The sequence below is a fragment of the Penaeus vannamei genome, chromosome 40 (genome assembly GCF_042767895.1).
Source record: "Penaeus vannamei isolate JL-2024 chromosome 40, ASM4276789v1, whole genome shotgun sequence".
Classification (NCBI taxonomy): domain Eukaryota; kingdom Metazoa; phylum Arthropoda; class Malacostraca; order Decapoda; family Penaeidae; genus Penaeus; species Penaeus vannamei.
Genome location: NC_091588.1, coordinates 2,445,428 through 2,461,984, shown reverse-complemented (window position 1 = coordinate 2,461,984; position 16,557 = coordinate 2,445,428). Strand labels below are relative to the sequence as shown.

General features: G+C 40.2%; 1 protein-coding gene across 4 annotated transcripts in view; it reads left to right on the top strand.

The window, feature by feature from the left end:
• The window catches only part of arm (armadillo), an 18,296-nt gene extending 7,531 nt beyond the window's left edge, over positions 1 to 10,765 (top strand). For 3 of the 4 annotated variants that reach the window (XM_070117344.1, XM_070117345.1, XM_070117347.1), the window contains exons 3-13: positions 3,924 to 4,147; positions 4,285 to 4,479; positions 4,613 to 4,917; positions 5,061 to 5,362; positions 5,702 to 5,850; positions 6,097 to 6,318; positions 6,620 to 6,874; positions 6,991 to 7,161; positions 7,336 to 7,486; positions 7,619 to 7,864; positions 8,033 to 10,765. In XM_070117344.1, coding sequence (XP_069973445.1) covers positions 3,924 to 4,147; positions 4,285 to 4,479; positions 4,613 to 4,917; positions 5,061 to 5,362; positions 5,702 to 5,850; positions 6,097 to 6,318; positions 6,620 to 6,874; positions 6,991 to 7,161; positions 7,336 to 7,486; positions 7,619 to 7,864; positions 8,033 to 8,244 — 2,432 coding nt within the window. In that variant the 3' untranslated portion in view covers positions 8,245 to 10,765. The remainder of the gene's footprint in view (positions 1 to 3,923; positions 4,148 to 4,284; positions 4,480 to 4,612; positions 4,918 to 5,060; positions 5,363 to 5,701; positions 5,851 to 6,096; positions 6,319 to 6,619; positions 6,875 to 6,990; positions 7,162 to 7,335; positions 7,487 to 7,618; positions 7,865 to 8,032) is intronic. The other variant, XM_070117346.1, reaches the window with a different exon arrangement.
• Positions 10,766 to 16,557: the final 5,792 nt, after the last annotated feature.

Genomic DNA, 16,557 nt, shown 5'->3' with positions numbered 1-16,557 from the left:
TACCATGGTATCTTGCTAGTGATGGCTGTAAGCTAAGTTCAGCTAATGACCTTAGCTGCTTATTGTCTCAGTTTTACAAGTGAAAGTCAGGATGCAATTGTCTCCCAATCCTTTAGTCTGTGGAATGATTTGTAGGATGTTCAGAAAGGCATTCCATAATGAAGGTCGAAGCACACTTGCCTGAGGTACGCTGGTTTCCACTAGATTCTCATTGGAGGACTGATCATTTAGAAAACCTTAAAAATTTGTAATAGTTCCTTGATTTAATCAAAGGACCAGCAGTGTCAATGTGCATTAAGATGCATCTATTCAGGGATGTATTTCAGTCAGCACTTGTGATGAAGAGCAGAGCATATGCTGATCTTTTCTGCCAGAAGTTAATTATTCAGTAGGAGACAGATTTGGAAGAATGCAGTATATTGCTGTGTTAGTTCATCATCACAGTCCTTTAGGGTCTACCTTCTGGTCCTAAAACCCTATGAACATCAGAAGATATAAAGGCATCAAAAGAGGTGGAACTTCTTCAGGATCTGAGACTGTATCTCCTTTTTCTTCCTTCCTTGTTTCTTTTTGTTTTAGAAGTGGCTTGCAAGAATCTGAGCCTTGCTTTTGTTAGCTTCAATACCATCTGCTTTTTTAAATGGAGTTATTGTATTATGTGACCTCAATCCGAGCTGCTCCATCACTACTTGGTTTCAACTGCATGACCTGTGAGATTTCATCTTTGGTCATCTTTCCACACTTGGATCATCCATTTTTGTGTGCTGCGTTTTTTTTTTCATAGTTGTTTGAAAGCCAGTACAGATTATTTTGTTCTAAAACTAAGCAGTTCTTTGAAAGCCCTCCCAGTAGCAAACTTAGAAGAATACTGAATTATTTTTTGCCATCTAGATTTTATAAGATATGATATTGAGATGAGGAGAGGTGTTAGTCTCAAGTGGCTCCTTAGAGTTTTTTGTTCCCATGATTTCAGTATCTTTTTTGTTGTTGCTGAGTGGGCTGTTGGTGGTGGTAATGATTTTTGGGCATAACCAAAATGTATCCGTACTATGATATACTAGATTCCGGAAGATAAACAGTGAAATGAGGTGATTGAATGACAAATATGGTGTTGTGAGACTTTTGTCATTTAGTTTCGGAATAGATTTGCTTGTCTCTCATCTCTTTACTTTGGCTGTCTTCTGCTGTATGTTGCAGAAGTTGCACCTACTCTTCCTTTTGTGGGATTTGTCTGTATGGCTTGATTTTTTCTGCAACCCTCACAGAACATAAGGAAAACTGATCTTGAATATGAGGGGCTACCACTGTTTGTTCCTCCTTGCCAGCTGTAGTAGGCAGTCTCTCTGTTTTTGTTAGTTTGAAGAGTTGCTTTGTGTTTTTCAAGGCTTATTGTGATGAATCTGGTATGGTCTAGACAGTTCTACAGATTTGTTGACCTAATAGACAAAGATAGAACAGTGCAAGTGGATCTGAGTGGACACAGTTTATCTTATGTTCACCAATTCATTGTTATTGTATGTGTTCGTTTTTTGTTGTTACTCCTCAACTGGTATAAGGCTAATAGGTCTTACCTCAAAGAATTCTGTGCTGCTATTGTGTGCAGTGATATAGTTTGTGAACTGTAAGACAGGTTAATTGAGCATCTCTCTTACTTGCTAAATCTTCTGGTGTATGGAAGAAATTAAAGAAAGTCCATATATGTATAACAATCAAAACAAGCAAACACCTGAGTAGTTCTCTCTTCTCTCCTTTTCTCTTCTCTGCTCTATTGTATTCTACTCTCCTCTCTCTTTCCTTTCCTCTCTCTTTCCTCTCCTCTCCTCCACTGTCTACTCTACTCTCTCTTTCATCTAATCTCTGATCCCCTCCTCTCCTCACTTTCCTTTCCTCTCCTCTCTCTCCTTTCCTTTCCTTTCCTCTCCTCACTTTCCTCTCCTCCCACTCATTCTTTCCTCTCCTCTCCTCTCCTACTCTCGTCTTTTATCTTTTCTTATCTTTTCTCTCCTCTTTTCCCCTCTCTTTCCTCTCCTCTCTTCTGTTCTCTTTCCTCTCTTTCCTCTCCTCTCTTCTCATCCTTTCTCTTCTCTCCTCTCTTTCCTCTTCCTCTTCCTTTGCTCTCCTCTCCCCCCTATCTTTCCTTTCCTCTTCTCTACTATCCTCACCTCCTCTCTTTCCTTTCTTTTTCTCCTCCTTTCTCTCTTTCCTCTAATTGCCTCTCTTCTCTTCTCTTTTCTCTTTACTTTTCTCATCTCTTTCTCTCCTTTCCTCTCCTTTCCTCTCTTCTTTCTCACTCTTCTCTTCTTTCTCACTCCTCTCTTCTTTCTCACTCCTCTCTTCTTTCTCACTCTTCTCTTTTTTCTCTCTCTTCTTATCTCTTCTCTCCTCTCCTATTCTCTTCTCTTCTTTCTTATTCTCTCTCTCTATCTTACTTTCTTTTTCTCCCTCTCTTTCTTTCTTTCTCTTTCTTCCTCTTTCTCCCTCTCACTCATTTCTTATGTGTAGCAGTAGCTTCATTAAGTGGATTTTCTTTCTCTGATGCTGTATGGACGCTTGGGTATGCATGCAGCCAGTATTATTTTGGTAGTGGTTAAAACAACTTCAAAGTAAAAGGGATTCAAGGAATTACTTGACTAATGAAAATGAGAATATTTATTCATCAAATTCTCCAAATGAACTAATGTGTTAGGCCTTTGGTTGTGATTGAACCAGCTGTAAAACCAATAGCTGAAAGTCTTTGGCCTGTCACGTAGAAAATGCAAATCCACTTAAGAGTTTAGCGAAAGAGAGTAAGAAGCAGCATGAATTTTGCAACGTCAAAAAACTTTTTGCGAGTTTGTGTATGTAGTATGTATGTTATTTTAAGTTTAGTCTTTACATATACTAATTTATGCTGTTACAAGCTTGCAGTAGCTAGATCCACCCCACTTTGTTATGCACTTTGTTAGGGCCTATGCTAGCCGAGGTTAAGAAGCAGGAATATTAAATATTTACGATGCACAAACTGCAGGGTATGGGTGCAGAAGGAACGTTACTTGAGGAGGAGTGTAATCTCGAGGGTGAATTGTGCTTCTCTCAAGATATTGATTTTGGGGGAGACACGGGGAGGCATGAGGCGAGAGGGGTCAGCTGGTGGGGGCTTGGGGGGGGGGGGGGGGGTGCTTGCTGTGAGAAGGATCTTTGAAATGCACTTTAGATGAACGGCTTTTTGCAGTCGGTAGGAAAATCTTAGACACTTGAGGACTCTTGTAGGGTTCTTTGTTTTGTTGAGTTTTGTGTATGTAGGTTACAAATATTTTGTATATATTTACTTTTATGGATTAGATGATACTTGGAAAGAAAGTTTGTATGTCAAGTGGTACTTGTACAGTTTGATAACCAATGTAACTTCAATATATTCTTTTCTTCTTCTTTCATTTGTGTTCCTTTTCCATGGTTGAACTCTTGTTAGGTTCATTATTTGTAGTTAAACATTATCCCATAGGTCAGGAAATCAGACCAAAAAACAGCATGTGTGTGTTGTACTGTCAGTCAAATAATTGCAAGATGCTGTTAAGGTTGTAGACATTGCTTCATATATGATTATTGACCATTGTTCTAGCTCTTGAATTTTGTTTATTTTAGTGCTCTGTCTTTTTCTCCTATTTTATCTGCATTCTAAAGAGTGCATGGGAATAAGATTTGCATGAATTGGAAAAGACTCATCATTTTTTGGTGAAACCAGGTTTGTGATTTTGTTTTTGATAAGCTCATTCTTTCAGCTTCAATGGTAGTACTTTTTAAGGAAATATGAATTTAAAGAAGCTAAATATTTCTCTTCTCATTTTAGTACTGTACTGCACAATTTCTGTCTAGTTAATATTGCGATTTTTGACGCACTAAGTAACCCATCTCTCATTTTCTCTCTCTCCCTCTCCCACCCGCAGTGTCGCAAGGGGGTTACCACAACCCTGCTGACATGCCCATGCAGAACCCCAAGGAACAGATTGCCATGTGGCAGCAAAACACCTACATGAGTGACTCAGGTATCCACTCCGGTGCAACCACCAATGCACCCTCCCTCACCGGCAAGGAGGAGGAGATGGACACAGAATGGATGGAGGGCAGAGCACAGCAGGGATTCAACCAGGCTGCCTTCACCAGCGAGCAGGTAGAGTTGGGGGGAAGAGCCCTCTTTAACTGTTCAGTACCAGTGTAATCTTTTGCGCATATGATATAAATGTGCCTTTTCCTTTCATATGTATCTGTATATGCTAATGTATACTTAATATTGTTACTGTCCTATAGGTCGATGACATGAACCAGCAGCTGAATCAGACACGTTCCCAGCGTGTCCGGGCTGCCATGTTCCCAGAGACACTGGATGAGGGCATGGAGATCCCCTCCACCCAGTTTGACCCCCAGCAGCCTACAGCTGTGCAGAGGTTGGCGGAACCCTCACAAATGCTCAAACATGCTGTTGTCAACTTAATCAACTATCAGGTGTGTGTGTGTGGATGCTTTGTGTACACACCATAGCAGGTTTAGGAAGAGTAGGAGGATGAATGTATGGAATGTGATTTATATTTTACCAAAAGATGATCAAAGATATTAATATTTTGCTTTCTACTAACAGGATGATGCTGATCTGGCAACTCGCGCCATCCCAGAGTTGATCAAACTGCTCAATGATGAGGATCAGGTGGTGGTCTCCCAGGCTGCCATGATGGTCCATCGCCTCAGCAAGAAGGAGGCCTCACGCCATGCCATCATGAACTCCCAACAGATGGTGGCTGCCCTCGTGCGTGCCCTCACCAATTCCAATGACCTGGAGACAACCCGTGTCACTGTTGGGGCCCTGCATAATTTGTCTCATCATCGCCAGGGTTTATTAGCCATTTTCAAGTCTGGTGGCATTCCAGCATTGGTGAAACTTCTTAGGTATAGTAATAAAGGAAGATTTTCCTCTGATATACCCCATTCTTTACAGATGAAAAGTGAAAGTACTGGTAAAGTTAAATTTAACCAAGAGAAAATGTTACTTTTGCAAAGGAGTGTAGTTTATTTGAATCTTTTATTTGCAGCTCACCTGTAGAGTCAGTGTTGTTCTATGCCATCACAACACTCCACAACCTCCTGCTGCACCAGGAAGGCTCTAAGACTGCAGTGCGCATGGCCGGAGGTCTCCAGAAGATGGTCGCCCTGCTCCAACGCAACAATGTCAAGTTCCTTGCCATCGTCACAGACTGCTTGCAGATCTTGGCGTATGGCAACCAGGAATCCAAACTGATTATCTTAGCATCTCAGGGACCTCAGGAGCTGGTTCGAATCCTACGCTCCTACACCTATGAGAAGCTCTTGTGGACGACCTCCAGGGTGCTCAAAGGTAAGGGAAGGTTTTGAGAGATAGCGAGTTCAGTATTTGATGGCTGAGAGATACTAAAATCTGGATACTGAAAGCTGTGTTATGCAAAGTGAATATTGGGGTCCTACCTTTTTCACTACTTTCACATGAGAGGAATTCTTTGCATTATCTTATTAAGTGCACGAAAGCCTGGACCCAATATTTATTTTTTAGAATACAGACCTTAGATTCAGTATCTGAATTTTGTTAAGAATGAAGATGTGATTGGTGGTGATAGACATAGATTTATATGCAACATCTATTTTGACACTGTGTTACTAATTATTAAATTTTCTGCTTTTTTTCTTCTTTTTTTCTTAGTTTTGTCTGTGTGTTCAAGTAACAAGCCAGCCATTGTTGAAGCTGGTGGCATGCAGGCACTTGCCATGCACCTAACACACCAGTCAACCCGCCTTGTCCAAAACTGCCTGTGGACGCTGCGTAACCTCTCAGATGCTGCAACCAAAGTCGTATGTATCTTTTCGTGGACTTATGTCACAAGATGAAAGAGAGATAGAGAGAAACTATATTGATTAGATCTCAGAAGTCATGTTTTACTGTAATTTTTTTTTTTTTTTCTTTGAAGAGGAATATAGGATTTTGAATATTTTTTTGTTTTTGTCTATGTGTCTAAGTTTTTTACCCCCACAGTGTGCAGCAGCCTTTAGCATTACCATTTCTCTTGTGTAACAAATGAACCCCTGTTAATCAACCAGATATTGGCATTGCAGGACAGCATGGACCAGCTTCTGCAGAATCTTGTGCACTTGCTCCGTGCCAGTGACATCAACGTGGTAACTTGCGCTGCTGGAATCCTTTCCAACTTGACTTGCAATAACCAACGCAACAAGATCACCGTTTGCCAAGTGGGGGGCATTGAGGCCCTCGTGGCCACCATCTACAATGCTGGAGAGAGGGAGGAGATTACGGAGCCTGCTGTGAGTTGTTTTTTGTTTCTTGGGTCAGGTGTTTTGTCAAGGGAGAGACGGGAAGGTAAATTTAGTGGTGTCCAGTGTGCCAGGAACTGATCATGATTTTTTTCTTTCTTTCTTTCTTTATTATTATTGCTATTACTATTATCATTACTATTATAATTACTATCACTATTACAATAACTATTACTACTAAATTTTCTATGATTGTTATTAGTTTATTCAGATATTTTAACCCTTATTTATGATTGTATGCAGGAACTTAGTAGTAAACTTGAAGAATTCATTTTTTTTTTTTCTCTCTCAGGTTTGTGCTCTTCGTCACTTAACCGCAAGGCATCCAGAAGCTGAAGTAGCGCAGAATGCTGTCCGCCTAAAGAACGGCATCCCCATCATCGTGAACCTCCTGCATCCCCCCTCCAGGTGGCCTTTGGTCAAGGCAGTCATTGGCCTCATCCGAAACCTGGCTTTGTGTCCAGCCAATCATGCACCGCTGAGGGAGTCTGGGGCCATCCCTAGGCTGGTGCAGCTGCTCATCAGGGCCTTCCAGGACACACAGAGGGTAAGATGCGTGTATATTTGTATGACACAGACTTTGGAACTTTTTTTGATTATTGTTAATATTGTCTAGTATTCAATACTCTGGTTTTAACGAGTCTGTTACTTCTTTCCCAACAGCAACGGTCATCAGTTGCAAGCGGTGGTTCTGGCAGCATCGGGGCCTACGCTGACGGAGTGCGCATGGAAGAGATTGTGGAGGGTACTGTAGGAGCCCTGCACATCCTGGCTCGCGAATCGCACAACCGTGCCATCATCCGAGGCCTCAACGTCATCCCGATCTTCGTTCAGGTAAGACACTTGGCGCATGATTTGCTTTGATATATTTTGAAGGGTTGAAACAATTTGTGAAGGTCTACTTTCTATGACTTCATTTTCATTTTATTTTTATACATGTCATTATTGATATAGCTGTCTTTGTGATGATCTATATTTGTAAATGTCTAATTATATTGTATTTTGCAGCTCTTGTACAATGATATAGAGAACATAGAACGTGTGGCTGCTGGAGTGCTTTGCGAGTTGGCAGCTGACAAAGAAGGGGCTGAAATGATTGAGCAAGAAGGTGCCACGGCTCCCCTCACCGAGTTGCTCCACTCGCGTAATGAAGGAGTTGGTGAGTAGCTATCCTTTGGCTGAGTGACTTGTAATTCATGTTTTTGTATTATTAGTATCATAAGACCATATAGGATAGTGTGTGTGCTGATGAAAAAGCACTTTTTTATTTTTTCTCTCTCTCCGTTCACAGCTACTTACGCAGCAGCTGTACTGTTCCGCATGTCAGAGGACAAACCCCAGGATTACAAGAAAAGACTGAGCATGGAGCTAACCAACTCCCTGTTCCGCGAGGATGGATCAATGTGGCAAGGAGACATGTCCGCCATTCCGCCTGATCTCCAGGACTTCATCACTCCTCCTGAGGGCCACTACGATCCCATGTATGCTCAAGGGCCGCCCAGTGTCCACAGCGGACATGCCGGGCCAAACTACCAAGGTGAGCTGTGGAAGATGATCAGTTAGTTATCGATGGATGTATACTGTACATAATTTTTTGGAAATGATCATTTACTGATGATATGAATTAGCATATAATGATTTACCCTCTGTTCGGTTACCCTTGTTACGAAACCTGCTTACTGATGTTTCTTCCCCTTCCGCTCAGGAGGCTACGACCATGTGCCTGTGGACTCGATGCAAGGCCTGGACATAGGTTCTCAGCACGGTGGACCGGGATCCAACTACGGCCCTATAGACCCTAGGGACCTGCCGCCTGGACACCCTGGCCACCCAGACCTCACCTTCGACCAGCAAGCACCACCGCAACCCCCTCGTGACAATAACCAGATGGCAGCCTGGTATGACACGGACCTGTAAGGGGTCGTAGCAGCGCTGCGGAAAAGACAAAACTTTATTTAAAGGAACTAAACGAAGAAGGGAATATCATGCCGAATCTTTGCATGGTTTACAATCCATGAGTGAAAGCAAGATCGAGCAAGATTGTCTGTTCACTTTAATCAAAAAGAAAGATTAAGGAGATATCTGTGGTGGAACTCAAATTCTATTACATGCATGCGTGTGTGAATATACATACTCTTACATATATCTGCATGCATGCATGTGAGTGTGTGTGTGTGTTTATGTGTGTAAGTATATGTATGTGTGTGCAATTATATGTGTCTCTATACATATATAATTTGAATATTCAAAGAATAGCTTACGTATTGCCAATGAATAGCAAGGTCAGCAAACAGAAATGCTTTGTCTTCAAAAGTCAGAAAAGTTAGAAGAAAGCAATGCTTGTGAAATGACCTGCAAAACAGCTGAAATTCTCCAGTTTCAGTTCTTTCTATACCAATTTTTTTCCCCCTGTGGTGATAATGATGAACTTTCACCATGGGGCATCCTGTTAAGTACCGGTACTTTTTCTTTTCTGGTTTTCCTCTTTTTTTTCTTTTTCTTTTTGTACTTTTAACAAAGCCCATGAATTTTTTTTAACTATTTAAAAGAACATAACAGAATGCATGCAAAAGAGAAGGGCCCTTCCAATATTCAATGTTTATGTCTCAGGTGCTGCAGAAGCTTTTTTCAGCCATTAGTTTTTGTAGGAGGCAGCTGCAAGGCAACTTCCCCTTTGTCGTTTGTGCAGCTTCGTGAGGTAGCTCTGCTAAGCAGTTTTTATCAGAGGTTATGCATTTATTTTGTTGACTTGATTTGTGTGAGGCCTAGCTGGAAATTGTTGTGTAACTGACTCCAGGAAGTTTTCTCTTTTTTTTCTAGATTTTTAAAAAGATAGAGTTAATGATATCACTATAATGTATGTTATTGCACAAATTGTTATCCAGAACAACCATTGATTTGAATTGTATACCAAGTCATGCAGTAATGGTGGCTTGGTAGGGAAAAAATGCAGGGTAAAATGAATGTGACATTTTCTGTTGAAACTTTTATATATTAAAAAAACAAAACAAGAATCAAATTGTGAGTGATGAAGCATCTGATAGTCATAAGTTTTAGTTGAACTCTGAGCTCAACAGAGCTTGTGGACTGCTTTCTTTAAAACCATTAAAACTTCTAGATATTGGTCCACAATAAATTTTTTTACCACCTTCTCTAGTTAGCTTTGCCGTTACGGAACATTCTTAATACACCGTAGGATTCACCTGTAGGATATGAACTCGATAGAAAGTTCTTAGCTTTTCTTGCTGTAAAGGACAATCACCTGTGAGCAAACAAGTTGTATCAGTGATTATTACGTGTTGTTAACTGTCTGGTTTTTAGTACCATTTAGTGTTTTATAGATTATGTATTCATTTTTTAGGGTTATGAGTGATCGTCCTCATGAGAAGGAGAAGTGATCTAATGACATGTCCAAAGTTTTTCTCTATACATACATGGTGGCTTGACAGCGGCCTTGCTTTATGCCAAGGTCTTGCCAAGTCGCATGACAACCTTTATATGTTCACTTGTCAACAGGATGGTAATCTTGTCATGAACTAGGGAGAAAGTTGTGGAAATGGGCATCTGACTTTACTTTCATTAGATTTTATTTTTGTTTCTTTGCTTTTTTTTCTCTCTCTTGCTGTGGGAAGATCAGGATGGTCGAGTAATGCGCACGAGTGTCTCACTGAGGGAGGCTTATGGTAGCGATTCCATTGTGTGCGCTCAGACTTCAGTGAGATACCTCTGCCTGTGGAATTTTCTGGTCCAAAGCATTTATTTCTGTATGACACAATTTTTTTTTTCTTTTCCTTAGATGCCTTTCTCACATCTTTATCATAGTTTCTTGTATTCACCAACTTTTGCATATCTGTGGAGACCAAAGATGTGACGTGCCACTGACACGTGTATGATTTCAGTACCTGATACTGACCCAGTATTTTTCATAGACTTGTCAGTGACATGTGGCATCCCCTCTGTGCAAGTTGGCGAATATCCCCCTCCATATTCCCAGTCTGTATTTTGGTTTGCAATGTGCCACAGTATTACAATATTAAGTGATTTGCAAGTGAATGAATTCATCGGAAATTCACGTCTCCCTTCTTAAAACTTTACATCCCATCATTGGCTGTACAGTGTATACCCAAGCAAAATACCTGACACACAATCACCATTCGTAGAGAGCTTGCGTATGTACTGTATGCCCAATGAACTTCGTCATTCATTGATTATTTAGTTTGTATCATTTCCAGGGGCCAGTGACAAATAACGATAGTAGTAATGCTCATTTCATCCGTGATGGTGACTTTTTCTTGCATCACTCCCAAAAGTATGACTAAATTATTTATCACTCGGCCACCAGGTGTAGCCTCAATGACCACAATTGTTAGTTTTGTAGTCTATGTATCATCAAATTATCCAGTGTAAGTGAAGTGAGAAATAATGTTTTTTTTACAAGTTTGCTCGTTTTATTTAGTCCCTTGGTATATATGGATTTAAGGATGGAAGAAACAGTTGCAGTTACAGAGGATTTTAACTTTACAGTATTAACTCCCCAATCCCATGCAGATTGATTATTGTGGGGGCTTAGGATGATGTATTTTAAAGGAGCTATAAGTTCAGAGAGTTTGAAGTAGCCTTTCTCAGATTCAAACTAGGCCTTTTTTCTTGCTACTTATTCAAACCCAGCCCTTTGCTCTGCTCCTCCCCCCCTCCCCCTGCTAATGCCAGACCTGTTGCTTTAAGGGTGGGGCTTCAGGAGACAAACTGGGACTTACTTGACTAATTTTGCCTGGTCTTTCTCCCCATCCAATATAGTTTCCGTCCTGCCTCTCCTCTGACCATGGCTCGGATCACTGATACTAATGCCTCCTGAGCTCTCTCCTCGATGTGTGTCAACAGGGCTGGAATTCTACGGAAATACGTCTGCTAAACGGAAGCAAAAGACAAAGATGTTGATGTCTCTTGGGAATTTTTTTTCCGAAAGCTGTATTTTTGTTATTTTGTATGGCTATAGATGTTCGGATACAAAAGAAGTGTCTAAAACAATAATGAGAGATACTCATATTCAAATCAATTAAACATGACAATTGCTGAAGTCATCCTGGTATGAACTATGATGTGGCAGACAGAACGTCATTGCGGTAGAAATTTCATCCGATGTCAGTTCAACTAGTCTAAGCATCATCAAAAGCAGAGCCACGGTCCCATAGAGTGATTTTAAACCTTCAGACCTACAACACACACTATGAACAAAAGTATATTTTTTAGATAATTCTTTTATTGGTTTAATGTCGCATTTTCTTAAGTTGTACATCTAATACATTTTCTATAAAGAAGCGGGTGTATTTTATGTTGTTTAATATTACATTACTGGCTAGGTAATGTATTTATTGTATATTGTTTTATGAAGTGCAATAAACAAGAAATAAGTGCAGGAATCTTATGACCACCAGACTTTGATCCTACATACTATTGTTATACGACTGTTGACGTATAGCATTAATCATCAACTCACCCTCTTTATACGCTTTCCTATACTATACCTTACTATGGTACTATATGACCAATGGTGTCTAGCACATATTATATTTAGCACGATTATATTTGATGCATATTCTTAATGTCTATCGAAATGTTTATGTAAGAGAATTTTGCAATCAATCGAAGGAAAAAAAAAAAAGTTTGAGTCTATCCTTAGAATTCTCTAAATTTTCAAGACTATTTTCTGTTATTGAATGTATGTTTAAGGGAACATTTCTGTATTTTAGGGTAATAATAATATGTAACATATTTTCTCTTTATCTGTCGTATTCTTGCACCGGGTTTCTAACAAACTGAATGATTTGCAATTGCTATTCTGCAGTATATATAATGGTTAATGGTTAAAAGCGAAATAAATGTGATAGACATCTAAGGTCATATAGCACTATAGGAAGGAATAGTAAAGGGTGATGTCAGGTGATAGTTGCTATGCGTCAATTATCTAAAGTAATGTTGGAAAGTTGAAGATGGGTAAGGGGGTTGACGAGGGAAAGGGTTATGGTGGTTTAGGTAAGGGAATTTGATCAAGTGAAGGATATTTATGCATCTGAGGAAGGAGAACAGGTTGTTATAAGCAAGGATATGACGCAGGTCTGGTCTGTGAGACCGGAAACCGCGAATATTCCAATGTAGGAGAGCTATATCTTAGTTATTTTATGAGTGAAAGTGCTGGTACGTGCTGGGGATAGAAGCTAGGGGGTGTTGTGACATGAGTGTTTCCCCTGTGTATCCGGGAGGGAGTGGAAAGGATAGAGGGGATGGAGGGAGGGAGAATGTGCGTATAGTTGGAGTTGACAGGGGTGGGTTGTGTTGGCAGGGAGTAGGAGGAAGTGGTGTGGGAGGAATATTAGTGGTAGGAGGATGGATATCGGAAGGATGGATAGTTGGAGTTGAAGGGGATGTGTTGTCTTGGGAGGGACTAAGAGGAAGGGGTGTAGAGGTGCTATGAGTAAGAGGGGGATGGATTTCAGGAGGATGGATATCGGTGGTGGACGGAATTGAAGGGGTTAGGTTGTGTTGAGAGGGAGTAGGAGGAAGGGGTGTAGGGGGAATATGAGTAGGAGAGGTATGGATATAGGCAATCACTAAAAGTGTGGAGGGAGCATGAGTTATGGAATTTTGTGTCTCAAGCATATAGCTTTGAATGGGTTCCATAGTTTCTGCAGTGGAGTTGGTTGAAGAGTTTTGTGGGACAAAGGTTTTCTTATGAGGGGGGGAAGAGGAGACTGGTGTCTGAGGAGTAAAGGTAAAGGTAGGTGGAGGTGAGTGTGCGGTTGGGGAAGAAGGGGTGAAACGTTTAGTCTGTCTACTGCGGGTAGTGCGGGGAGGGAGAGGGGTTGGTGTTGGGGCTGTAGTTGAGATTGGGGTGTCTGGATTTAGAGTACCAAAATAATTTGACTGGGGGAGGTTGAATGTAGAAGTGGAAGTGGGGAAGTAAGTAGGTATAGAGGAGGGTGTAGGAACATCTTAAGGTGGAGAAGGAGGGGCAGAGCGAGCGACATTACTGGAGGAGGGAGTATAAGAGAAACCTTGTCGGCGTGCTTCCTGTCTGGCTTCACGCAGAGTGAGACCATTTTTCTCAGACTCGAACTTGCAAGTGGGGCAGCCTCTATAAAATACATTATGGAGGCCGCCGCAGTTAGCACATGTGCGTGTTTGTGCTGAGCAGTTTGATCAGTTATGACCGGGTTGGGCACTGAGGGGGCATCGGTCTGTGGAGCGGCAGTGTTTGGCAGGATGTCCAAATCGCAAACAATTTTGACATTGACGGGGAGGAAGTTGGTATGGTTGAACAGGGAGGGATTGTCCACCAATGTAGACACGAACGGGAAGGTCATGTGTACCGAAAGTAATTTTGGCAATGTTGGTGGGTTTCTTTCGATGACCTCTAGGAAGAATGGAGTAGCAATGTACTGATATCATGTCCTGGTCTTTGAGGCAGCCGAGCAAGTCTTCTCCACAATCTGACCAATCTTTGGTATCGACTGGGCAGTTTGCTGGGGAGATAGAGACAGTTCCGGTACAAGTACTAAGAGTTGGATGAGGTTCTGCAGGGATGGGATTGCCAGCGAGATCAGTTAGTTTTGATAATGCTAGAGTTTCAACTTCAGATCTGACTGTTACGAGACGGGAGCAATCGCGTCGGGTACGGAAGGGACTCTGCCTACATGTTTTTGGAGACATTGTTGGAAGAGAAGAGTGTTGCCTGAGTATGGAGCTGTAGGGGGATCACGAAAAATCGGTCTCATTTAGCTGGGCTAAATAGAGTAATTAAGACATTAGTAGGGTTGGTGGTGGTAGGAGGACGGGGGCGTGTGGAAGCGGGTGTTGTTGAGGGGGGTAGTATTACGGAGAGATGGAGAATAAGGCTGTAAAGTAGTAGTAATAAGGGAGGTTGGGGTGCTCGATGAAGGTTGTAGGGGTAGAGCTGATGAATTTGAGGAAGTTGGGAGGGTAGGAATGTCTTCTGGAGATTGAATCTCTGCTTGGGTGGGTAATGCACTAGTGGCCATTGAGGAGTGAGTTGTAGTTTCAGTGTCCGGAGACGTGGTCAAAGGAGAGCCTGGGGTCGGGGAGCCGGTGGGGCTATTCGATGAAGGGGCAAGCCTCATTGCCCCTAATAGGGTATTACATCTTCATTACTGGCCATGGGAAGCCTTGACTATGTAAAGGGACATAAACAGTCGACCCCCCAGTGCCCTGTAGGGGTAAGGGCTAGGCAATTAAATCAGGGGAGTACCTTGCCCAAGGTTCCCGCAGGCCGTTCAGGACTGGCACAAGGTCAGCCTTAAACACTTTAAACACTTTATTATGTCTGTCTTACATAATACATTATTGAATTTTTTTCACAGATGACAAACAGCTCTTTGCAAGCAAAGCTTTATGGGCAAGAAAGTAATGTGTTAGAGAACATTTTGATGCAAACAAACTAAGGGAGAAAGATAAATACAGCGAGGTAAAAAAATTAAATAGAAAACTAATGTTTGGAAATAATGAGTAATTAAGAGCTTAAAATGAACATGAAAAATACAATCAATAAATAATAGTTCACTAAATCAATGAAACAGCTTAAAACATCACTAAAACAGCTTAATTAATATGAAGATAAATATTACATTCAATGATTATGACGAACATAACTGTAAAAGTTGTAAATACTGTACAATATGAATACAATTCAATAAAAACACAATAAATAATACAGTCAATAAAATAACAAAACCACATGGTAGTAACAATATTAATCATAAAACAGTTATATTTTAATAGTAGAAAACACATTAACATTATAAACATCATATTTGTATGGCAACAATAATACAAATATTTAATAACAAATTGAGTAATTATCACAAACGTAAAGATGCCAACAAATTATATACAAATAGTGATATCATAAAAAAATATATAACAAAGTTGATGGATGATGACTATGGTGTCTATATAAGAAAGCATATTAGTATAGGAAGACTAATGAAGGAAAATCAAATATTTCTTAAATTTGTCTTTGAAGGATCGAAGGCTATTTGCTTGTTTAATATAAAATGGTATATCATTCCATAATCTTGGGACCTAAATAAATAAATAAGTAAACGAAGTGCATGTTGGTTTCTGGTTTGATAACTATGTAAAGGTTGGGTAATATAACTTCTTGATTTTATTTGTTTATACATATATATTGAAGTATTAAGCTTCGTGAGATCAGTAAGAGCCATAATTCCTAATGAATAATGAGGTTGTGTGTTGGCGGTATTCACTATTGGTCATTATCCTAATAGCTTTCTTATGCAGTACAATGAGATGCTTTAGATGACGAGGATAAGTATTTGTCCAGCTGGGATTACAATAGTTGAGATGTGGGAAGATGTGGGCATAGTATAAACATTTGAGAACTTCAGCTGGGGCAAAATGTTTCGTTTTTAGAAGGATTGGAATTGTTCTAGATATTCTTAAAGAAAGGTTAGATATGTGGTGTTTGGAATTAAATTGATTATCGTAAGTTATAACAAGAAATTTAATTTTGTCAGTTGGAAAAAGTATCCTCATTCAAAATAGATAGATTTGGTAATGGTAAATAGTTTGTGATAATAGATAGATTTGGTAATGGTAAATAGTTTGTGATAATGTTAGTATGTATCATGTAGTAAGTCTTGGCAGTATTTACCGTTAGTCGGTTTGCTAAACACCAATCTGAGAATTTTATAAGTTCTGTGTTTGCTCGATTAATTAAATCTGTTGGATTATTTCCGATCATGTAGAATGTAGAGTCATCAGCAAACAATATCGTATTCAATGAATGAAAATCATTACAAATATCGTTAATGTATAGAAGGAACAATATCGGTCCCAGTATGCTGCCTTGTGGTACTCCTAAATTTACAGGTTTGCATGCGGAAAATGTATTGTTAAATACTGTATTTTGTGTTCTGTCACATAAATAAGATCTAAACCAATCATGGATACATCCGCGAATTCCATAAAAATACATTTTATCCAGAAGGACGGAGGGCTGAACTGTGTCAAAGGCTTTTTTAAAGTCGATAAAAATTGATATTATCGATTTATTTTCATTAAGTGCATTGTAAATGTCAGATGTATATGTATAAAGTGCATCGAATGAACTCAAACCAGGTCTAAATCCGAATTGTTTGTCGTTGAGAATGTTCAACTTACTGAGAAATAACATCATTTTTTCATTATAGCTTC